General features: G+C 34.3%; 1 protein-coding gene across 1 annotated transcript in view; it reads right to left on the reverse strand.

Moving 5' to 3' along the window:
* Positions 1 to 6,202: 6,202 nt before the first annotated feature.
* The window catches only part of LOC150092464 (dynactin subunit 1-like), a 334,669-nt gene continuing 315,123 nt past the window's right edge, over positions 6,203 to 25,748 (reverse strand). Inside the window, exons 31-32 of the mRNA XM_090414876.1 lie at positions 16,070 to 16,165; positions 6,203 to 7,114 (exon numbers count right to left, since the gene is read on the reverse strand). Of these exons, the coding sequence (XP_090271002.1) occupies positions 6,971 to 7,114; positions 16,070 to 16,165 (240 nt within the window). The 3' untranslated portion in view covers positions 6,203 to 6,970. The remainder of the gene's footprint in view (positions 7,115 to 16,069; positions 16,166 to 25,748) is intronic.

Raw genomic sequence — 25,748 nt, forward strand, 5'->3', positions numbered from 1 at the left:
TTAATACTAACTTTAGCTATAACCTATCTGATTATCACTCTTTATTTAGCTATTCAACTTTGGCATACACGAGACTATCCCCACGTGAGCGTGTCCACCCAGAACGCCTTCAAATGTCAGCAATGTGTTCGCAAGTTAATTTGTAGCTGTTGTTCTCTTGTAAGGCATATTTTTAGATTTCTATTTTCATGTTATGCACCCGATGAAGTCTTCTAAGAAGACGAAGCTCTTTTGTGCGTTCAAATAATAAAGTTTTTCCTATTTTGGCATCTCACGGCTTAAGAACACAATGGATAAGGCGCATCGTGCCATGTAACGAGTGACGAGTTTGTAGCCAGTATAAATTGGAGGAATATGATGCTTGCAAGTCAGTGCAAGTGTGTTCTGAGTGAAACGTGACCGTACCGTACTACGAAGGGCAATATGTAGCATTCGATGATAGACACTTTGAATGTGGAGTTCTAGGTATCGACTGGAATACGAATCTGCACAAAAACATTCAGAACCGAGGCTCACATGGATTTCCATGGTAAAACAGCAACGTGCAAGTCCCACATTCCCGAATCAACATTCAGCGTCATCTTCAGTTGTACTAAGAGTGTGTACAATGGGAAATGGAAACTTGGAAAGCTGTTAGGTAGCAACGAATCACGCTACACCCTCTACCGATTAGATGGACGGGTGTGGGGGATGCTGGTGAACATTTCTTACTGTGGTGCATGACCCCCAACTGTGAAATTTGGAAGTGGCAGTCCTGTTTTTCATGAATTGGCCTCGGACCTCTGTTTGTGGTGCTACGAACATTGAACGTCGAGAGGCATCTGAACATTCTGGTGCTTCCTACTTTGTGGCGTTTCTACGGACCGACCATCGTCTCTTTCAGCGAGACAATGCACCTTGTCTAAGACTGCTGCTGTAATTGTGTGGTTTGTGGACACGAACATCACTATACTTGACGGGCGTCCACAGAACCCTGATCTCAATCCTACTGAACATCTGTGGGATGAACTGGAGTGTCGGGTGAGGTCAAGGGACGTCTTCCCCACAAAATTCCAGGACCCCATTACATGCCTATAGGAATAATCATCCATAATTCTCATTGATTGCGATCTTAAGCTTGTGGAAAATATGCCCCATAGGAATTATGCTGCAGTCATTGTAGCAAAAGGATGTGTGTGTGTGTATATATATATAAGTGAATTTTCCATTGCGCATCCCCAAACATATCAAAATGCATTCACCATAGAACGTTTGTAAACTGGAGTTCGCAATTTTTTTTTTTTCGGTCCGTGCAATTTTCGTAAATACGAATTGTTCGTTTCTTGAGTTTAACAACTCTACTCTACAAAAGAGTTGATTAATATTGTGCGGTATCATTAAAATATGCCGATTTCTCAAATTACAAGGACAGAAAATTTTATTAATGTTTCTATGCAAAATCTCTTGTAAATTTTGACTCAGTTCTCTTGTACACATGATGTAAAATTATTTAGCAACTGTGGAATATCATTGATAAAAGTCAATACTGCATTTCAGTATGACTTCGAAATGCCTTTTATATCAAAGGATATGGAAGTAATTTTGCATCTTGACAAACCCATGGAAAGATGCACCTGGCTTACTGTGCAGAGATTTCGTCCCTCTGGGTTCCAAAGAGGTTAAATAATCTGTGGAAAGGCTGTAGAGGTGGCAGACAGAAGAAATAGGGGTAATATAATAGACGTGTATATATAAACTTTACAGAGAACGTTATAGGACATTGGTTGATAAAAGTTTTCATTATGTGGAAGGTGGAGAGAGGACACTCATGGAAGTTAGGTTTGTGTTCTGTTAAGAAAGGAGTAAACAACTAGAATTCTCTCTCATAGAGCTGTGAATGAGTGGAGCAGTTTGCCTGTTGAAGTAGTGAGTGCATTTAGTGTGAATGAGTTTAAGAAAAAGTATGACAGTTGAGATTAATAAGAGTGGTGACATTGGGCAATCTTGAAAGAATCGTTTTACTGATTTCCATTCTGTAATTTTTTCAATTTTTCTTAGTTATTTGTAGTGGAGCTATTTGGTTGTTTTGATATATGATTGTTACTGCTATAAGTAACTGATTTGGAATGTTTAACTCTTGAGCATGATCCACAGTTTTTTCCTTAAAACTCTGTCAAAGGTTTTCTCGTAATCCACAAATGCTACGTGTGTTTCTATGTTGAATTCTCGAGGCTTTTCCTTAAAAAGTTTTAATGTAAAAGTTGGGTCAATGCAAGATCATCCTTTTCGAAAAGCCATTTTGTTCTTCACAAAGTTCATCTTCTATACATGATTTGAGTTTTGAATATTCATGCGTGTAACTTATAACCAGTATTTAGATTTATTCATCTACAGTTTCATGACAATAGCCTTTAACTTTCTGGTATTTTCCCTTGCTGCTGCCGCTGGATATCGATAAATTTTAAAATTCATTTAATGAATATTTAATATGCAGGATGACTACATATTTAATAAGTACTATATTCCATCTTCTCCAGGTGATTTTACTGATTTATTTTCATACATTGCTTGCTGGATTTCTTGTAGTTATTTTTTTCATTATATAGTACGCATTACATTATATCAGTTTGTTTTATTACTATTTTGCCATAAAGTTTTAGGAAAGTTTAATCAGGTTTTTTCTTTGATTATTTCAAGTTCAACTTTCTCATTTACCTCTTTTTTTTTTTTTTTCAATGACTTTGTCAATGGATTGCAGAGGATATTCAGTTGTTTACAGATGACATGAAGCCAAGAAGGATTATTATAGTGAAGATGTGGTAGCCCTGCAAGAGGATTTGAATCAACTGAATAAACTGGACAGATGGGAAAATGAATGGAGGTATCAGTTTAATGCAGCAAAATGTAAAACTCTCAAAGTTTGGGGTACATTGACGGGAGGCTGCATATTCGGTTAGTGGAAGTCGGGGGTGGGGAGCAAGGAATCTGGAGATAGAAACCTGAAATTCAGGGAACATATTGCAAAAGGTAGTGAAGGAAACTAATTGGATTACTGCAATACTGAGGATGCTGACCTGCAGAGATAAAAGAGTGGTCATTCCACTGTATAAAGCCCAGATTAGACCACACTTGGACTACTGTTCTCAAATTTGGTCCCCAGGATTTGAAGGGGATAAATTAACTGTGGAAAGAGTGCAGAGGCAGATAACAAAGATGGTTTCAGGACTGTACAATTAGTTATGAGGATAGGCTGAGGGAATGTATGTTAGAGGTTTAATGGAATATTATCAGCACTGAGAAAGGATTAAAAACTAATTTTAATACTTCCAATATTTCATCTCTGTCACAGAGACATCTTCAGAGATTACCAAAAACTTTTTGTAACAACTTTTTGTATCTCTAATAATTAATATTTCCTAAATTTTGGGAAGTTTAATGCAACTGTATTTGTTTAAATAGAGATCCCTCTTTACATCCTAGGCCGCCTGCAAAAGCCCATAGAGGGCATACCACCTAGACAGGACTTTAGTTTCACTCACTACTGTATTGTTTTTGTGTGTGTTGTTACAAAAACTTTTTTGTAATCCCTGAAGATGTCTGTGACAGAGATGAAATATTGGAAGTATTAAAATTAGCATTTAATCCTTTCTCAGTGCTGATAATATTCCATTAAACCTCCAACATGAATTCTGCACAGAACTTAAGTCTCAACACACAGATGCTGAGGGAGTGTGTACTAAAGAATTTGGTAGATAGGTGGTGGTGATATGATTGAGACTTTTAAACTGTTGAGAGAGAGTTACAGGGGTAACACTGAGTTCTTTTGTTTGGTGGAGCAGAGGAAAGGAGTGAGGAACAAGGGGCAATCCCTGGAAGTTATGAAAGGAAGTTATGAGGAAGAGGGTGAGGAGTGGTTTCTCTGTGTGGAGCGTGGTTGAACTGTGGAATGCATGCTTGATAGTAGTGATAGCATGAATGGTCAATGGATTCAGAGTGGTATGACACTGTTTTCTAGGATGGACCTCCCATGATGAGTCTTGTGACTCCACAGAAGCCTGAATCATTAACTAGAATTAACATGGAATTCTCTGTTAATGAAATGAAAAATGTAATATAATGTGGAATATCTGATGACTTTCATTCAGATACATCATATTTTATTTTTTTAAATGTAAATTAAGTGACATGTATTAAGTAATCTAAAGGGGGGAAAAACTAGAAAAAAAATTGGAATAATTAAATGTATAATCCCCCCCCCCCTTATTTTTACCATAATATAATAGTTTCTTTTTATTACTGTTGTGAAATTTAATTTAGCATTATAATTAAATTCACTTGTGTGTCATCTCCACAAAGAGAATAAAAGCTATGTTAATATATCATTTTATAAAATGTAATTGTCATTAAAACAGTTTGTAACTGTAGTTAGCTTTAAAGTCTAGCTAAACTTTGGCAATGTTTCATAATGGTGATAGAGAAAAACACACAAAGTGAACAATTTAAGTTCAAGAGCCATACTACATTTTGGTCAGCAATGTATCAAGAAACTATTATTATTTTACTTTGAGTGAAACTGTACAATAAAACTGTTCTCACCTGAAAGTTTATTTTACATGTTTCATTCTACCTGTACAAACAGAGCACTACTGATTTATACTGGCAGAGTTGAAGCTGGTGAGCACATTGCTGTGGAGATGAGAATGAAAATATGGATTCTATTTAGAGACGAGAAAGAATTGTATGAATGTATTCGGAGATGTATACATTTATTTGAAACTATTATTCTTTCAAAGGTGTAAAACTACCAGAAGAAGGCTTCCGACAGTCTTGTTTTAAAAGAATAAACAGTGGCCCAAAGACAAATGTTTCCAGTCTAATGTTTGCTCATTTAACTTTACATTTGTTCCTGTCAACTGATGAAACTAAAGCCAGAACATTTTGTTTCAAGCAGCAAGTTGTGTCTTTCTTCCAAATGGTGTTCGTCACAATAGTGTATATTACAAGTTACTGAAGACAAGAAGAAAACCATATTATTCAGAGAACGGAATTGAATTCATGTAATGAGGATTTGTTTAGACAAATGTAAAGCCAATAGTTTAAGTATTTTATTTTCATGGATAACTTTCTGGAGAAGGATAATGTTTTTTAAAAATTGCTTACATTGAAGTCTACTGAGGTAGGACAATATCCTTTATTTGCAAGAATGTTAACTCTGAATTGATTAGTTCTAGTTGTTAGTTTAAAAAGGAATTTCTTTTGTTTGTTGTTACATATATACATGTGTATTTAAAAAAAAAAAAATTTTTTTTGTCCTGAAATTACATGGATGAATGTGAGATAGAAAGTATATCATAAGAGATACACTTCGTGAAACATTTTTACACAGGTTTATGTAAATTATTCACAGTGCAACTGAAAGAATGAGGTACATTGTGCTCTTTGACTGGAAAAGGCCCGAGTTTGATTCTTGTCATGATAAGAGGAATCTTGGTTTTTTCAATTGAAGGTGAGTTAACTGATCTCATATAGAGGTAGTAAGGTTTTTTTTTTTTCCTCCTGGAAACTTGGATTTTTCATCCCACGTACACGCAAATCAGTCACCAGAACACATGTAATTACAAAAAAACAAAAAGCAAACAAAAAAAAAACATTGTTGGTGGTGGTGGGCAGTAAATGGCACTGATGGTAGTTGAGTAGTAGAAGAGATCATGTGCCCTATTGCGATCAGTCTTTGGACTCCTTGGAGGTGCCGCATATAATATTTATATTTTTTTAAATATTTCTTTTATACTACAATTCTCTTGTCTTATTTAAGAGAGAAAGATAAGTAAGAGTAATATTTTATAAGTTTGGGTGAAACTAGGATTGCTTTAAAGTAGATAAATATATTGGAAAGGAATCAGAAATATTTAGATAATACTTGTGGACATGAGCCTAACCTATGTTCTTTTAGGTGCAGAACACATACACACGCAAATATATATTTTCATCATTCATTCACATAAACAATAAATTGTAATATTTGAGATGACTGTGTTTATAGTTTGTTAGTTCTATTTCTGTTTAAAACTGCAAAAACTAAACAAGCAGTGAGAATAAGCAGAATCACAAATGCAAGTGACATGTTAATTTTAGAATATTACAGGGTTGTTTGTTCTGTCACCAAAAACAGTAATAATAACCTACATAGATAACATTAAGAAAATGAATCAATCAAGATGCATGTTATTCTGACTGGAATTTATTTGACTTTCTTTCACTGGGTTATGCTTGAAAAAATATACAGCAGTACAGAACTAATTTTTGAGTTTTAATTAAATATCCCACTCTTCCTCTCAGCTTTAAATAATATAAAGTATTATTAGTAATAAATATAACTGTTCTTTTGTAATTGTAAAACTTTAAAATGAGTTAGGTACAAAATAATGAAAGATATAAGTTTTATAACTAAAAAAAACGTATAAAAATATTAAATATTACATGAATGTTATTACACCAAAATTTGGTTTCGAAGTATGTACATTTTGCTATATTAAAAAAATTAACTGAGTGGAAGAGTAGAAATCTGGACCACCATTATCACAATATGATTGTTCAATTCATCTAAATGAAAAAAATGTATACAGAATCACAAAACCAGTGAAGGTTTTGTGGCAACAGAAACAAACATTTCTTCAGTGCATCGTTATAGAATTAAGCATTCTTAATAATAAAATTATGTTATTGAAGTTTATTATTAAAAAAAAATAAAACCAATTAAGAAGCAATACCTCTGATTTTCTTTCAATTAATTTTTTTGTTACAAACTGATTTTCAATGTAAAATTGAGAGCAATTACAAAATATACAAAAAAGCATTTGTAGCATAGTAACACACTTGATAATTTTATACATATCAATATGTGTATACAAGAAAACAATAAATAAGCACCACAATTTTTGTTATCTAAACATAAATAAGTATTTTTTTTTTTTTAAAGCATAAAACTGTTTTAACTAATTAGTTTCCTATGTAAGCATCGTAGACCATCAAAATCCATTAAGAGAGGGATTATTTTTCCATGGGCTGCATTCTCTGTGTAACATTTGGGTACAATAACTTTTCCTACTAATTGGGCATTTCTTTCTTCCAGAACCTAAAATATAATAGGATGAATTAAATTATAATTGAATAACATTACACATGATTATTTTGCTGATGTTCAATTTATTATTATTATTACCACTACAGATCTTCATGAAGTCAGACTCACTGAGGAAGGCCACACCAACTGACGCGATTTCTTGAATTCATTCACACTAGCTGCACTTACCATCTCCAAAGGCAAGCCATTCCAACAACACACACACTGCTCTATGAGAGAAAAATCTAGCTCTAATCTCTTTATTAACTGCATTAATTCTTAACTTTCATGAATGTCTCTTGTCTTCTCTCCATCCTCCATAAAAGTAAAAATTCCATCTACTAGTATCCTATATGATGCATTCAGAAGATTTTAGTCTCGATCATATAACTTCCCCCTCTCCTGCTTGCTAGTATTTGCAGTCAGCAAACTTGCAATATGCCTTCATTTACATTCTACAATCCTGATATCATCTCCAATACTCCTTTGTATCATTTCATCACTCAGCTTCAACTTCTTACTAAAGCTCCATGATTTTTAGTTGATCAGTTTCTTCTAGCATAATCGCATCAATATAATATGCCACTAGATATTTCATTGTGCCAAAGTGCATTAACTTTACATTTACTAACATTGAACCAATAGCCATTTTCACATGCTTGTGATTCCACCCTATTTAAATCATTATGCAAGTATTACACTAGTCATTGTATTCCTGATTACCCTGGCTGTCCATCATTGGTAAGCAATTGAATAATTTCTGTCAAATCCTCCAAAATGTCATTTAATGTAGAGAATGAATAACAATGTACTAAGAACTGATCTTTGGGGTACACTACTGCTCATTTTAAATCTTGCAGATAAACATCTCCCCCATATACTTTTTTTGTCAAAAAGCTTTTACAAAATCCAAAAGTATCATGGTGTGCCCATTCCCTTTGTCTAAGTCAATTGTAATTTTACAAAATGTGAGCTAGTTGCTCAACATTTTATAAACCTTTACTAAACTCATGCCATTCATTGAAAAGTATAAATTCTCTGTCAACCCATTTCTGTATACAAGCTCTTACCAACTGCAAAATCTTCTCAAATGGAGGGTGCAAAATAATAAAATATGAACTCCTTATATTAGATATGACTGTTTTCTTTTTTATTATATTACTTAATAATAGGAAATGGCTTAGCTAAGTGCAATGGAATTCAGCCACATATATATTATATATCCTGTAACTTAAAAATATTTTTAAAATAGTGTAGGTAGCATTCTTTTCTACAAGCTGTCAGCCAGCTCTTACCATAATTTATTCCTATAATGCTAGAGGCAATAATTCATAATCCTAACTAAATTTATTTGTAAGTACTTGTGTTTTTCTATTACTAATTTTGCTGAAATGTGAGAAAAATTTGTTTCATTCAGGGAAGGGAAAATCCTCACAGAAAAAATCAACTAATTTTGGAATCAACTGGGGGGAGAGAAAAGCACAGAAAAAGTTCCTCTAACTGGTGACTAGAATTAAATCCACAAAGTGAAATGAAATTCATTAAATTATGGTAACTAGCTGGGTCTTGTTAATACTATGATACAATTTTCTCATGCAAGTGCTGAATATTTAATTATTTAACATCTATTAAAAAAAAAAGAGTCTGGATTGAGAGCCAAAATTCAGTATTGGATTGATTAGTCACTTATTGAGTCTAATTCTTTTACAAATATGATTCCTGAACTTAAACTTTTTCCAAAGACTTCCCATTCAAATTGTATTCATTTTCCATCTATAACTACCTTTTAATAACAAGGTGGTTATAGACGGATAAAAGAAACTGGGAATTAAAATTTGATGTGAATAATATTTCTATACATTAATTTTTTCTGAACTTTTAAGTTCATCTTGAATAACACTGAGTTTATCTAGATAATTTAGTACTTTATATAGTTTGACATCATTAACAACCAGATTTTACTTAATATTTGTGCATAAATGGATATACTGAAGAATAAGAGAGGCTAAGAACTCTGCAAATCCTTGGAATTTGTAAAGTTCAAGATGGCAGACATGTTATATATCCTAATTTCTGCCGAAAAACTTATGTAATGTCAAGATATAAAATTAAATTACCAAACACGATTTTCCCAACAATTTCTTTCATACAGAGTATTTTGGACTTACAGAATTAATAACCAGCCGTGGTTAATAATTAGAACAGGATATGACAATGTTTCCTTGCCAAAAGCAACTATAGAAGCAATATTTTTATCAGTCAAGTGGATGAAAATAACAAAAATTAGGAATTCAATTTAAATAAAATTCTAGATTCTATTTAAATTTTAATTCCAAAAATGTTCAAGCAATTATGATTTTTGATATTATTTTGATTTCTGATTATTTTATACTAAAGTTAATTTTTATTATATCTAATCTCCAACCAACCAATTTCAAGCCTTCTAAGTTAATTTTCATCTTGGGCGTGACCTTAATACTACACTCACATCAAAAGTGGGATGATGGCTGTGCAAAAACAATTATAATTGCATATATTCACTTTTACTTTATTTTGAAAAAAAAAAAAAAAAAAAATTGTAATTATCTGTAATTAAAACAGAATATGAACAATCCCAAATTAGTAAAAAGTCAAAAATTTATAAACACACAGTTAATGTTATCCAAGGAAAAACACTGTTCTCAATGGAGAACCAATAGACCAAACAATATACTTCAGTATTTAGGTATAATTTTTAGTGAAGATAGCAAATTAAATATGGAAATATAGTCGATAGTTGAATAAGCAATGCTGATATGATGGGGAGTCAGTTGAATAAATTTATATGGAATGAGAGAGAAATTAGCGAAAAAATTTAACAGAATCCAAGAGCATCAAACCAATTTTAATGTATGGATCTGAGAGTTGCATTAGAAATAACTGATCTAAGACTACGGGGTGCTTATGGGTCAAAGCTGTATAACTGAGAGGAGACCTCCACATAGCCTTTAACGGAATGCGAAGAACCGACCAGGGCTTCTGATCTAATGTCCAATCCTCACCTTCTCGTGGTGCACCCTGTTGGGTATCTACCTGGATACTGAACGTACAAGAATGGGCTGGCAATTTGGGATTTAGCTGACCAAATTGTATTCTTATTGGCTTAAACCAATATAGAAAATGATGGTACAACATGACAAAATTTCATGCCGGCTAGGGCATCGCCCGGTTAAAAAAGGCCCCTGTTGTTTTTGCCAGGGAACCAGGGCAGATGGCGAAAAGTCAGCTACTGGAACAAATCTGAAAGCACACCCCAACTCAACATCACCAGAGTTAAAGATCGGTACTATCAACAAGAAGCCTGAATGGCAAAGAAATGGAGTTAGCTGAGGAATTAGATAAGTACCAGATCGACAAAATAGGGGTGACTGAAACAAAAAAGACAAAAACTGGTGAGATCTTTCTGAGCAATAAATACAAAATGTTATATTCAGGAAATGACAATCAAGGAAAAGAAGGAGTAGCCATAGTATTCAACACAAAATACGAGGCTAATCTTCGTGAATGGCAGGCAGTCTCAAGTAGAGTGATGTGAGCTAATATCAGAATGGGGAATAGGACAATGAGATTTATTTGTGCCTATGGTCCCACAGAAGGTTCTACTAAGATAGAAGGGGAGGAATTTTTTGATGCTTTAGAAAAAGCAACTGACACAATGAAAAAGGAAAAGTTGGTCCTTGTTGGGGATCTAAATAGCAGAGTAGGAAATGATTGTGAGACATACAAAATATTTTGGGAAAATTTGGAGAAAAGAGAAAAGCTAATAATAATGGCAAATACCTGTTGGATTTCTGCTCAGGACATGGACTGATTATTACTAACACCATGTTCCAACATACAAATGTGCAAAAATTCACATACAGAGAAGAGGCAAGGAATAAGAAAAGTCTCATTGACTATGTTATTGTTGATAGTGATGTTTTCTCCCTGGTGGAGGACACTAGAGTGTACAGAGGATTCAAAATTGGAAGCGATCACTATTTAGTTTTGAGCAGGATAAAATTGAATTTCATATTGAAAAGAATAACATGTAAGAAAGTTTTAAAGCGAATAAAAGTTGAGCAGCTCTCAGATGTGAACTGTAGACTAACATACACAAAGATTATTGAAGAAAAAATGAAAGAGTTTGAGAACAGGAACCAAACCTTAGAGATTCAGTGGCAAGTGCTGAAGAAAACCCTGATTGATTCAGTCAGAGAGGCATGTGGTGAGGTTGTCTGCAAGGATAGAAAAATCAGAACTCTATGGTGGACACAGGAAGTTAAAGAGGCAGTGAAGGAAAAGAAGAAAGCATATCAAAAGTTCCTGGCAAATAAGCCAGCTTTTGCTCTTAGAGAATACAGAGACAAATGTAAGAAAGCAAAATACTGTGTAAAACTAGCTAAACAAAAGTCATGGGAGGACTTTGGCAAGAACATAGAAAATAAATATCAAGAAGGTGGTAAGATATTCTGGAGGTTGTTGAAGAAGCTTAGAAATGGAGGAAAGAGTGCTGTAAAAGGAGTTAGAGATGATAAAGGTGACATGAAAACTGGAGAAAAAGATATCCTGGAAATATGGAGTAATTACTTTGATAAATTGCTAAATGAAACAAGTAGTGATAGCACAGTGGTAAAAAAACACTCAACAGGCATACAGTCAGGAATACATATCCATACTTGAAGTAGAAAAAGCCATCAAAGGCTTGAAATGTGGAAAGGCAGCGAAAGTAGATGATACTCGATCAGAAATGCTGAAGTATGGTGGTATAAAAGTCTTACAGTGGCTGCACTGCGTAGTCCAGAAAGCCTGGACAGAGGGACGAATTCCCGATGATTGATAGTACCCATATATAAAAAGGGAAATAAAACTGAATGTGAGAATTATAGAGGTATTTCCCAACTGAGTGTTCCTGGCAAGATCTATGCAATCTATGCTTTCATGTATACTTGAGAAACAATTGAGAAGAATTGTGGAAGAAAAGCTTGGTGAAGAACAAGCTGGATTCAGGCCAAATAGAGGCTGTCAGGATCAGATCTTCACTTTACGACAAATAGTTGAGAAAGCATAGCAATATAACAAAGATCTGTATTTAAGTTTTGTCGATTTGGAAAAGGCATATGACAAGGTGCCAAGAGAGAAGCTATTCAATACGCTACAGTTAAATGGTGTCAATGGGGCATTATATCAAGCAATACTTAGTCTTTATTTGAGTTGTAAGTCAGCACTTAGAATTGAAGGAAGTACAGGAAGATGGTTTAATGTTAAATCTGGTGTGAGACAAGGATGTACATTATCCCCTCTGTTATTCATTATCTATATGGATCACATTATGAAGGAAAGTGGTATTAAACATGATATCAGTATTGGAGATGTTAATGTCAGCTCTTTGCTTTATGCTGACGATGTTATACTTCTAAATAAATCTGCTACAAGTTTCAAGATTGCAAAAAGACAAAGAAAATGAAAATAGGTAGAATTTTTGAAAATGTTAACTGTGTTGTGAACAGGGAATGTGTGGAACAAGTAAAACATTTCAGCTACTTATATCGAAACAGACAACAGAATCAACAAAGCTGGTATGGTAGGAAGTCAACTGAATAAATTCATATGGAATAAGAGAGAAATTAGTTGGAACACTAAATTAGCTGTATACAAGACAGTGTTCAAACCAGTTTTAACTTATGGATCTGAGAGCTGGGTCAGAAGTAAAACACTTGACCAAAGACTAGAGACCGCAGATATGAGAGTCCTGAGAAAGATTAGAGGTGTGAACAGATGGCATCAATGGCAATATCATATTAAAAATGAGGATATTAGGAAAGAACTTGACATTGTCAGCATCAAGGAATGTGTTAGCAGAGCTAATCTCAGGTAGTATTGCCACTTAAACAGAAAATTGCAAGGAAAGATCAGCAAAACAAGTGTTTTCCTGCCAGGTTGGCAGGGAAACAACCCAGAGGAAGACCAAGATATAGGTGGATTGATAATGTTGGAGTCTTGACAAGTAACAGACTGATTTGGAGGAAAATTATAGATACAAAATTAGAAATGATGTAAATCTTTCATGTAGTACTATCATATCCTGTACACCCCTTGAGGGTACATAGCAGGAATTTGATGACGATGAGACTAGAGAACAACAGATATAACAGTTATAAATATTAGGGGATGGACATCAGTGGCAATAAACATATTGAACAATTAAGATATCAGACAAAATTTGATATTATTTGGCATTCAAGAATGTGCAGGTCAAGTCAATTTAATGATATGGTGCAGTTGATGCAGCTGATAGAGCTTCAGAGAAGATTTTCCCCAAACTTACAGGACTTGCATATCCCTTTTAACATTTTAGTAACACCAGCATAAACCCCCCTTTTCAGACAATTTGAGAAAAGTTATATTTCAATCATACCCAGATAATTATAAAGGTATTTATTTTTTTTAGCATTTGCATTATCATATATTACAAAAATGCGAAGAATTTTTAATTATTAAATACATTTTAGCTATATGAATCTAAAATATATACAGCAATAAAAATTACAAAATTTAAAATTTCAAAATAAAAAAAGTTTATTGGCATGAATGAAATTTAAGAGGGAAGGGGTTCCAAACACATTGTTTGAACTAGTTGAATTTAAACTTTTAATGCAAATACTACAAAACCATGTAAACCAGATGCAGCTCTAACAGTGATCGGTTCAGTCTGTCTAAAATATCCTTTAGATTTTTAAGTGATTGAAAAATTAATTATACAATACACTAGCACTTATCTATGATAATATGGTGACAAAAATCTAAAAGTTAAAAAACAGTAACCTAAAAAAAAAGAACGTGGTTCATCACGTACTCCTTAAGACTAAGACCTTTTTGCATACTCCTGGATGTCATATCACAATTTGTAAAAAAAAAAAAAAAAAAAAAAAAAAACTGCCTTTTTATAGGATTGAAATGTAAAATCTGATAATACTGGACTTTTTGATAAATAACAAACAACTGTTTAAGTTGACAGTTATTAGCCAAAGGCAAGTTTCAGTTTCTTGGAAACCAAGACACACTGTGCACCACAAATTGCATCACAGTAATTATGTACATATCCCCCCCCCCAAAGTTATTGAACTTATTTAGTATCTAATCCCTTTTTTAAATACACCCAATTCTTCATTTGCATGGCAGATTGGTTCCAGAAAAAATTGTATAAATGAAAACCATGCAAAAAAAGAATACAATGTATATGAAAAAATAGAATGGCTCCAGATGTGAAAACCCGATATGAATAATAAGTTATTTTCAAACAATACACACAGACATATATATATATGCATCTCTTAAAGAAAATGGTGTGTCACTAATAAAACGGAAATTCGAAAAGGTTCAAATAACCCGTGCATATGGTTATTAGTCAAATTTTATTTGCCGTCACTTTCTAGCAGTAGTCACATTCTTGTGTGTGACACTGGACTTAAATCACTTCCATCACTTGAAACACTTTGGCCATCCTGTTCATACTGTAATGGCAAAACGTTTTCTTCAGTAAAAGGAACTAAATTAACACTAATTTCCCATAATTCTGAAGGTTGATTTTTTTTTTTTTTTAACCATGAACTCTGCAATTAATCATTGAAATCCTGTTTTGACTAGATCCTTGTATAATTCTTCATATCACACTATACATGACTTCAGTTCACGTTTAAACTGTTCAGCTCGTTCAGTATTTGGATCATTTATAAATAATCAAATCCTTCTCCACCAACTGTGCTAATCTGATGATATTGGGATATTCAGTTGTATGCAAAAGTACACAGTTTTTCTTTTTCACACATTCCGACCAAGTAGCTTTCCAGCATGCATTTAAGTTGATGCTTTCAATTTTGAAACACTTTTCCAACTTAGCAAGTTTGATGCAATCCAAAACAGAAAATTTCTTCCTCACATCAATAACTGTCAGTAAATTATCCTTAAGAAATTGACTTGATGAAAGGGATGAAACGGTGACAACCCCAGACAAGAAGAATCATGCTCCCAGCACATTTCTATTGCAGTGATCCCTTTCATCAAGTCAATTTCTTATCAAATAGCCAGAATACTAAGAGCCTACAACATCAGAGTGGTCTTCAAACCAACCACCAGCATCAGACAAGTTTTAGGATCCCCAAAAGATAAGGTGCCTTTCTACAAATATCAAGGAGTACATTACATTCCTTGCTCCTGTGGTCTTGCCTACATCGGACAAACTTCATGGAGCTTAGAAATCAGACAAAAAGAACATGTTGGTGATGTAAACCACAACAGAAGTATCTCTTCCGGCTTAGCACATCATTTCTGTACATCTAACCACACGATAGAGTGGCAAAACAGCTCCATGCCATATCTGGATGATGACTACAGACATCGTTTATTCAAGGAAGCCACAATAGTGGTTAATAACCGGCGGAAACCTCAACAGAAATCAGGGTGCAATCCTAAACAGTTCGTGGAAAAACCTGATCCTCTCTCTAAATCAATCTGAACTACAGCTAGCCAGTAATCACATTACACGTTTACAACAAACATGCATGCGGGATAATGAACAAGAACAATAAGTCCTCTCTGTCACATGAACGTGTAACCTTAGCTACCAGTTGGTTTACAACGTTTTTTATGTTCCTTTCAATTTGCATTTAATAGTTCTTATGTCTTTCCATAAACGCCTTGAAAAAGCCAGACAGTTTGCTGGCTATAATGTAAGTTTTTTTTGTAAATGGTCAGTATTAAATAAGTTTGTATTTTGATGCAGGGTTTTATCATAACATTACAGGTGTGATTAACTCAGAGAAAGCAAAATATAAATGTATTTTATATTTTGCTTTCTCTGAGTGCAAAGATAACCAGATGAACCTCAAACTTTCTACTCATCTGGAGGAAATATTAATTTTTCTATTTCTCTTATATATTTTATTTTACCTTGGTAAAGGATGGTGTTGGGAATGAAGTAAAATCAGCTGTAACCTGTCCTCCAGTACGATGAGCTGCCACTAGATTAGTTACTTCTAACTGTAGCTGAAATTATAACATATTACAGTTTTAGGTGAAAATATAAAATTTATACAGTCTACACATTCACACAATAAAAGAAATAAAATATTTTTCTGTGAAGTTCATGTGAAGTTCAGAAGATGTCTGATGATCAGCAGTGAACATTGCATATAAGTAGTTTATAAATAAAATTATTGAAAATATATATATATATATATATATATATAATTACAAAGGGTTGAAGCTATTCAAATGGGAAGTCTAAACTACAGAGAGAAAGAGAGAGATCTGCATAGTTATACAGAATGCAGATGACTGAAAAGGATTCTGATCCTGTTAGTGGATAATACCTCTGTATCGCAGTCTTGCCATTCTGTTGATAAGACCCAGGTTTCAATCCAATCTAAGATATCAACAAGAACCTTTAGATGGTCTCACATGGTGATATCAGGGTATTCCCTATTGTAAACTTGGTTTTTCAACATGAAAGAGCAGGTAAATCAGCTAGGCAAGTTAGCATACAATTAAAGATGCCAAGCTTGGTGTACCAAGTGAATGGCATTCTTGCACTGCAATAGGCTGTGAGTATGAAACCTACCGTGGGCATGTATGCCTGTCTTTAGGAATTATACAGTTTTTACTGCCTAGCATGAGATTACCACCATACTCATTAGAGACCTGAAGTTGCTATAAAAAAGCTCCATGTTGGTCTCTAGAACATAGTTTCTGGATTATCAGATTAAGGAATCCTGATCTTATAGTAAAGAGAGAGGATATGAAGCAGAGGAATTATTTGCTTTCCACATACAAGTTGCAGGAGTTCAGTGATCACTCACTGCCCTCCATTGTAAGAAAGTTGCCAAACATGCTGAAACCAAGACGGTGCATCTACTTCATGAAAATGACCACTACATCATACCTACATTTACCTCCAGAATTGTATCCTTTAGAAATGTTTGTGTCAACAGTCATATGGACTTACTAAGCTTCGGACTCTCTCAGGCTGATTTTGAGATACAGTGGTGCCTTGTAGTTCATATTTAATTCGATCCAGAAACCCGTTTGAATTATGAATTGTTCGAAGTCTGAATCAAGATTTTACATCAGAAATAATGGAAAGCGAAATAATATGTTCCCATATCCAAAAATTTCAATAATTTTTTTAAAAATTTTATCTATTTTAAGTTTTTTAATGTTAATTATTACAACATAAAAATAACAGTGAAGAATATTTTTTAGTATAAAAATCACAAAGACGAAAATAATGCTCCTGTTGTTAAGCATCTTCTTTCTGCTTCTTAGCTGGAGTTGAGAACGCTGATTCACGTTCTCTTTTTTCTGTGGAGAAGAATCTATCTAATGTTTTTTTGGCGCTGACAATTTTCTTTGGTATTTTTAAAATAACCCATCACGTTGTCATCGAATAAGTTGATATTCCTGGTCACTGCTGTCTTATTAGGGTGCCATTTTTCCACAATAGCTTGTATTCTAACCCAAACAGAGAACAATTCTTGAAGGTCAGCATTGGAAATGCATCCTTTGGCATCTTTCTCTTCCATAAAAATTTCTTTTTCCACTTCTTTTTGTTGTTGATCGTGAAGATGTTGAAGTTCTTCTGTGCTGAGTTCGGTTTTATGATCATCTATTAACTCCTCTACATCCTCATCACTCACCTCTAATCCCATAGCTTTACCCAAAGACACAATTTCATTTACAACAGACCCTTCTTCACAGCTTACTACTTCACTGACTGAAATACAATCTGGCCAGAGTTTTTTCCAAGCAGAAATCATTGTTTTAATAGAAACTTCTTTCCATGCCTTACTGACGATCCTTAAGCAACGAAGAATGTGTAATGCTCTTTCCAAAATTCTTTAAGAGTTAGTTCTGTGGAATTGGTTATTTCAAAGCACTTTTGAAACATATACAGTTTTTTGAAGATTGAAATCTCTTGCTGATCCATGGGTTGTATGATAGAAGTGGTATTGGGCGGCAAAAACTTTATCTTGATGAAACTGAATTCATACTAAATCCTCCTCTAAATTTCGGGGATGAGCAGGAGCATTGTCCATCACTAGAAGAGCTTTTAATGGTAGATTTTTTTTAGTAAGATAAGCTTTTACAGTGGGAGCAAATTCTTGATAAATCCACTCACTGAAAAACTCTCTGGTAACCCACGCTTTCGTGTCAGTCCTCCACATAACACCGAATTTGCTCTTTATGACATTGTTCTTTTTAAAAATGCATGGAAAGCTTTATCAAAGGCTTTATCTTACAGTCTCCACTAGCATTACCACAAAGCAGAAAAGTAATTCTATCTTTCATAGGTTTATATCCCCGTGCCTTCTTTTCTTCTTTTGTGATATACGTCCTTTTGGGCATTTTCTTCCAAAAAAAGAACTGTTTCATTGCAATTAAAAACCTGTTGAGATACAAATCCCTCACTATCCACGTACTACAAATTTGTCCGCTTCTTCTACATCGGCACTCGCAACCTCTCCATGCATGACAACACTATGGATCCCAGTTCGTTTTTTTTGAATTTATCGAACCAGCCTCTACTTCCTTTAAACTCCCCATTTTCAGTACTGGTCTCAGGTATGCGTTTCTTCTAAGTTCACTATACAGGTTTGGCTTTCTCACAAATAAAACTCTCAGTAATAACGTCACCATGTAATCGCTTCTCATTTATCCACACTAAAAGGAGTTTTTCCATCTCTTCAATAACATGTGATCTCCTGGAGGTCAATGTTGTCACACCTTTAGCCACATTTGCTGCTTTTATTGCTTCCTTATTCTTAAGCATGCTACTTATTGTTGACTTTGCCATTTTAAACATCATCACCAGATCCATCAAACGTGTACCGCTTTCATGTTTCATGATAATTTCTTTTTCATCTCAATTGTCGATACTACAACTTTTCTTTTAGATTTTGAACTCTGGAACGTTCGAAGTACGAGGCACCACTGTACTTCCTTTGCATGTTTTCCAGGGCACACTGGCAGTGTAACTCACCAGAGAATGACTTCTTGATTCTTCTGTCCCTTGCATGTGGGATAATAGTGTATCAATGATTTCAGTGCAAAGATAGAAAGATAAAATAAAAATATACACCTTTTCATGAGTAGGATTCACAAAATAAAAAAAAAAAGACAAACATAATATAGTAGTCTCAGTAACTTCTGTCATAATTAAACCATTCTAAATCTAATTCTGTTACTGGATAGCCACTTGCAGGCTAATTGAACAAAGATGAGCTGGGAATTTGGGATTTAGCATGTAAAATGTATTCAGTACTGGCTGACATCAAAACACGCATTCATGCTGATATGAGATCTAAGATATTATCAAGTTTTTTTGTTTTTTTATTAAACCACAGGTGGCTGTAAACCTATCATGCATTAGTGCTGTAGGTGGAATAAGGTTGGATAATCTGAGAACTCTGCTTTAGAGACCAAAGTACTTTCCAAGTCACTTCAGGCTCCAATTAGTAGAGTGGTCTCACAACAGACTAAAAAAAAAAAAATAAATAATAATAATAAAAAAAACTGGCTCAAGATTTTGTAAAGATTCGTGGCATGACAGGATTTGAAATCACAGCAGGTTGGAGAGCAGAATTCAATCCAAAGATGGCCAGTGACTAATTTGGTTGAATTAAATTAAACTTCTGCCCTGTTTTTTTTTTTTTTTTTGCTACAGTCAAGGTGAACAGTGAAAGTTAGCAACTAGAACTGAAAATATGAACAGTCAATTTATCAAGTATTCATGATAGAGAGGTAGACCCAGCAGCACAACAAAAGAAGTATGCCGACATAATAATAAGAATATCAAATTATACAAGAGTTATTCAAATAAACAACTAAAAAAGATTATTGTAGTTACAAAAAGGAGAAAGTAATTACAATATTCAACACTAAATATGAAGAAAAAAGTTCTTGAATGGGAGGCATTCTAAAGTAGAATGATGTGGATAAATTTCAAAATGGAAGACTGGGCAAAACAACTTGCTGTGTAAATTAAAGATGCCAAAAAATTATATTCTTGGTGTAATCCTTTATTCAAGTGTATACAAATTTGTATATAGACTACTGACTTCACATCAATTGCCTTAGTATCCCATAATGCAAAGGGCCACTTCCCTGACCAGTTTAAACCTTTACTGAGTCTCAACCAGTGGGAGCCAGACCCAGAAAGAAATACCAAAGTTAACTGTTCTGGCACAAATGGATTGATTGGACCTGTGGTCCTTTGTTTTCAACAAAATTTCTGGATCAGAGAATATAATTGAGCACTCATCTCATCCATTGTGAGTTACTGACTACCAGTGAGTCCATTTTGTCCCCTTCCCCTTTTCTTTTTCTTCAAATATGAAGGAAAAAAGTTCTTGAATGGGAGGCATTCGAAAGTAGAATGATGTGGATAAATTTCAAAATGGAAAACTGGGCAAAACAACTTGGTGTGTAAATTAAAGATGCCAAAAAATTATATTCTTGGCAGTTAAAATTAAATGGATATTAAATCCAGCAATGTTTCAAACTGAATATTTGGCTTTGAAATAATGCTGGATTTAATATCCACTTAATTTTTATAAATTTGCATTGCTGAAGTGGAGCCAAAAGGCTTCACTTCAGCAATGCAAATTTTTCATTTTCTGCCTAGTCTCTGATGAAAACCAACCAATATGAAACAGCTGTCAGGCTAGTGAAACCTTTTCAAAATGAACCAATAGGTGGGAAATATATGGACGCTAGGGCAGTGATCATCTCAGCGAGTATATTCCTGTAAGCTCTCTGGTCAAATTTCATATGAAACTTTTATAGTTTCTTTATTCGGCTTTGAAATAATGCTGGATTTAATATCCACTTAATTTTTACAAATTTGCATTGCCGAAGTGAAGCCTTTTGGCTCTTTATTTTATTAAAAACTACTTGTTCAGTATGTTTTTGAGATATTTGTTTTAGTCTACTGCTATGTGGTAGACTGTAATGGGCTTGGAATAGTATTGAGCCTTCGGCTCACCTATTTTGAGCCTCTGACAGTGGATTCAAAGAAATTTACTTGTTCAGCATGGTTTTGAGACATTTTATGTTTTGCAGGATCATGCTCACTGTAGTCTACTGCTTGGCACTTAGTAAATGTGGATTAGGATGGGCATCAGCATTTGCAAAGAATTTTGCAGCCTTTTCGTGTAGGAAGGTTTTGATCTCAGGAATATCGACTTCTCGGTGAAGTACACATCAAAAGTGTGTGAAAGCACACACTGAAAGGGTGTGTTTTGCATTATGGGATAGTACGGCAACTGATTTATAATAATGCTTAGCAGTATAATCAACACCAATAGGAAAAACTACATTTATTAAAATCACTAATATTTTGTCGGTTTTCTACCCAGCATCATCAGAGTACAACTGCAGAAGCAATTTAAATTCTGACACCTAATGTTCTCACACGGCACCCTCTATGGGTCAGATAACTACAAAGTTACTTTAGAGAAGTCTGATTATTAAGTCTTAAAATAATAGTCTCCCAGATCTTTGGTAAATCAATGCAATCATACTTGCTGAAGTTGGTAGAGTGCTTCACAGCTGATACTGATTCTAAGAATAGCCTCTCAGATCTGTAACAACTTCTATGTAATATAGAAGTCATTACTTAGAATATTGGCAGACCAGAGTATGGTCTCCAATCCTGACTTGCCATGCAGATAACTTCGGATATAATTTTTATGTTCTTCAAAGCAAATGTTAACTGATCTACCAGTATGTTCAAAGTAGGCTAAACTGTAGGCACAAGGAACTTTATACACTCCTCGATGTTCAAGAGGAAGTAACTAGCTGAATGAAAGGATTGAAAGTAGTATGCAGATCATATTTGCAGAGAATTTTGGCTATTTTAAGATCTTATAGCCAGACTTCTCTAAATTAATTTTGTAGTTATCTGGCCCATACGGGTGCCATGTAAGGACATTAGGTGTCAGTTACAATTTAAATTGTTTCTGCAATTACTTAGTTTAGTGCTGAGTGCCTGTCAGTTATCATTGTGCTCTGATGATGCTGGGTATATTTTCCTCTTGATGTTGGTTATATCATGTTAAGTGTCAGAATCTAGGCAGTAACTTCATTCAAAAACTCTTTTCATTTGTAATTTTGTAGGTACAGAACCTCAGTAGCTCAGTTGGTACTGACCCTTCCCTCTGGTTGGAAAGACCTCGGTTAAATCTCATCCTATGAAAAGAACCTTTATGGGCTTTGCAAGTGAAGATGAGTTAGTTGGTCTCATATCTCCATATGAGACAAACTAACAGAGGTGACAGAGCTTTTTTTCTCCCAGAAACTTGAATTTTTCACCCTGCAAAACAAGCAAAATGGCCAGAAACACCAGACACAATTTACAGATACAGCAATTAATCCTATCTCCATTATCTACTATGTCAGTAGTCAGGTTTTTAATATGCCAAGTTGGGTTGACAGGCCTCTGAGCCTAGCAAGAAAAGAAGATGAGATAGCATGGATTTTGTAAGCTCTGGAAAGTTGTTTGTATATATTGTAATCCCCAATAGCAATACAGTGATCTTATTATGATACTGGTCAGCAAAGTACTTTCCTCCTCCCTGTATCTTGCATAAGCCAGAGATTCATCCATAATGGAGAATCCACTCCAGCCAACTATAAGCTGCACTGGATCTCCAACTTACAGCTTACAAAACTTTGTCAACATGACTCAAACAATCCATAGACAATTATCATTCCCATACAGGGAATGAAAGACTTCACCTTTGAAGTTATGAAATCACAGCAAGTTTTGACATGGTATCATTGTTTGCAAAACAGCATGGAATTCTTAAAACAAATATTTGACTGACATGAAGCTCTGAATCAAACCAGATGTTTTTGAGTATCTTTTAATATCTGTAAATTATTTATTTAGCAATTTGCCTTGATTCTGTAGATATTTTTCCGAACTTTGACAAAGATATGAGAGCATATTGGAAAAAAGTCATGGTCATGATTTTTGAACCAGTCTTTTTTTAATTCTCAATGTTAACACGTTCCTTGGCAAGCTGAAAATTGGAATTTCGTGTGGTGGCCAATTTTTTTTTCACTTGATAGTGACGTCCACGCGATAACGCGTGATCGACCGACAAGTGAGAACTTGCATCACACGATATCGCGTGATTGGCAATGAACATGTTAAATGACATCCATACTGTGAATGAAAAAATAAGCCACATGGACTAGGTTTGATGTGCCATGATTGTGCTAGCTCACAATTCTAGTCACAGCTGACTAAATGGTAAAATTGTGTTTTCATCAATCACCATAATCCATCATCATCATCATGCTAGATAATTTCAGGTTAGGTCTCTTTCTTTGTAAGTCATATAATGTTTATTTCTTGTTGACAGTAGCACCCGGATTTATAAGATCTGTGAAAATAGCCTCTGCTACTAATGGCTCAGTTAAAGTAAGTTTGAGCGCGGTTAGTAGTTGGAAGGGGGCCAATCGTTCGATGCTGTCGGCACACTCTCCCTCGATGAGTCTTGGACTCCCTGGAGGTGTCAAAATAATAATAATAATAATAATAATAATAATAATAATGATTTTATGCTTGGTGCTCTGATTCTCAGTCACAGATATAAGTCTCATAACCAATACTAATTCTTTTGAAAAATGGACTGGGCTCATTGCAGTAGACCTTTAAAAGATCTCAAGCAATATTCCTTCTCATTTTTGCCAGCCTATGTTTACAATAGCAAAAGTCACAAGCCACAAATTCTTTATTTGATATGCCTAAAATTGGTGACAACATCTTGGTTAAAAGATCTTGTACACTGCCTGCTAAATAGTTCTATAAAAGCAACTTAAATGTTTACTCCTTCAGCAACTTAAATACTGCACATACAGCCACTCAAATTTAAACAGATTTGCAGTTCTGCTCTGCTTTAGACAGTGACATTTTGTAGGTTCAACGCACTAGAACTGCTAACCTGTAAAATTGTAAAAAAATGTATATAACTCATAAAAATGGGAGGAGCACTAAATTAATTTGTTTAAATCTGCATAACTACAAAAATCCATCACTGTTTGCATGAGTTCTGTACTGTCTAGACAGTAGACACTTTAAAGAAATATGCCTCTGCAACTTGCTGACATCAGCATGTTTGCTCACATGGTGCAGGCTAAAAATAACTAATTAAGTGTATTAAGTTGGAATGGGTTAGAGCAATATTGAAGTGGAGACGCTGGCAAAATTACTAAATAAAATAAGTAACAAGTATGATTTATCACGTAATTCATTTTTATAGTAGGTTCAAAAATTATTGACTATAAATGAAGCATTCTGAAAGCAAAAATTTTATGCACAAAGTTATTAGGCATGAGTGCTCTCCCTTTTTTGACTAGTGTGCATGCACATAGCATAGAGGGAACGTTGATCTCAAGTCTCGAATAAATCTTTTACCTTTCTCTCTCTAAATGGCAATGGTAACCTGCATTTATCCCTTGGATATTAAACCAAGAACACCCAAAGGCAATAAAGAAATTTTTCTTTGGCAGCTTCATAGGTCCTGATGAATTCATTTATTCATTTTCCTAATTTCCATCAATCATATTGTCTGATGGCCTATCTGACTTAGGTGGCTCATCTAAAGTACAGTCTTTATTTATTTTGCTTATCCTTCTGTTCACATAATTATTTTTATACTATACACATTGAATAACCTGTGACAGGCATTTCTTCTCCAGATTTAACTAGGAACACAACATGACAATACAGTGTGCTGTCATATGTGGAGATCATTTGGGCTGTTTACCATTAAAATCTTATTATGTGACTTGCAACATAAAACCAAATTTACTATTTAGTAAATTATAACAAACAAGAATTTATATTCTTATTTTAATCCTATACACAAGCATAAGCAAACAAAGTTTGTATGTGAAGTATCCTCATGACTGGCCTACTTTTGCATAGGGGGGGGGGGGCTGTGGATTTCATATCAACTGCCTTAGCACCCCATGATGAAAAGCACGCTCCCTTTTGAAGGTGTATCTCACTTATATTGTTACATAAGTGAGATCTACTTGTACATGGAAAATATATAATTTCTGCATTGATTTAACCTGAGTATCTTCACAGTCTAGCTCTCACTGAGAATACCTCAATAAAGGTTAAAACTGGTCTGGGCAATGATCCTTCCCATAATGCAGAGCAATATATGCATCCAACAGGAAGTGTGCTTTACATTATGCCAAGTGATGTGAAGTCAACAGCTTCTATATACAAGTAGCTCAGTTGTGAAAATGCATCATGCACCAACTGTTTATGCCTGGGTATAGGATTAAAACAAGAATACAGGTATCCCTCGGTTAACATGGTTAATTAATCCTTTGATGTGACCGCGTATATCAAAATCGCGTTAATCAAATCTAATAATCAATGGTAAAAGTTACAATTCATCCATGATCAATTACTGTATTAATAATTCGTTTTATATGGTACTCTTTTAGGAAAGATAAAAAATGAATGCAAAGTAAATGTTTAATAAATATACTTGTATCTACATTATTTACTGCAATTTTTTTTATCAAAAGAAGTTATCAAGAG

Source organism: Typopeltis vanoorti, chromosome 26, assembly GCF_054136105.1.
Source record: "Typopeltis vanoorti isolate ZY-2024b chromosome 26, IOZ_Tvanoo_1.0, whole genome shotgun sequence".
In the NCBI taxonomy this organism is placed as follows: domain Eukaryota; kingdom Metazoa; phylum Arthropoda; class Arachnida; order Uropygi; family Thelyphonidae; genus Typopeltis; species Typopeltis vanoorti.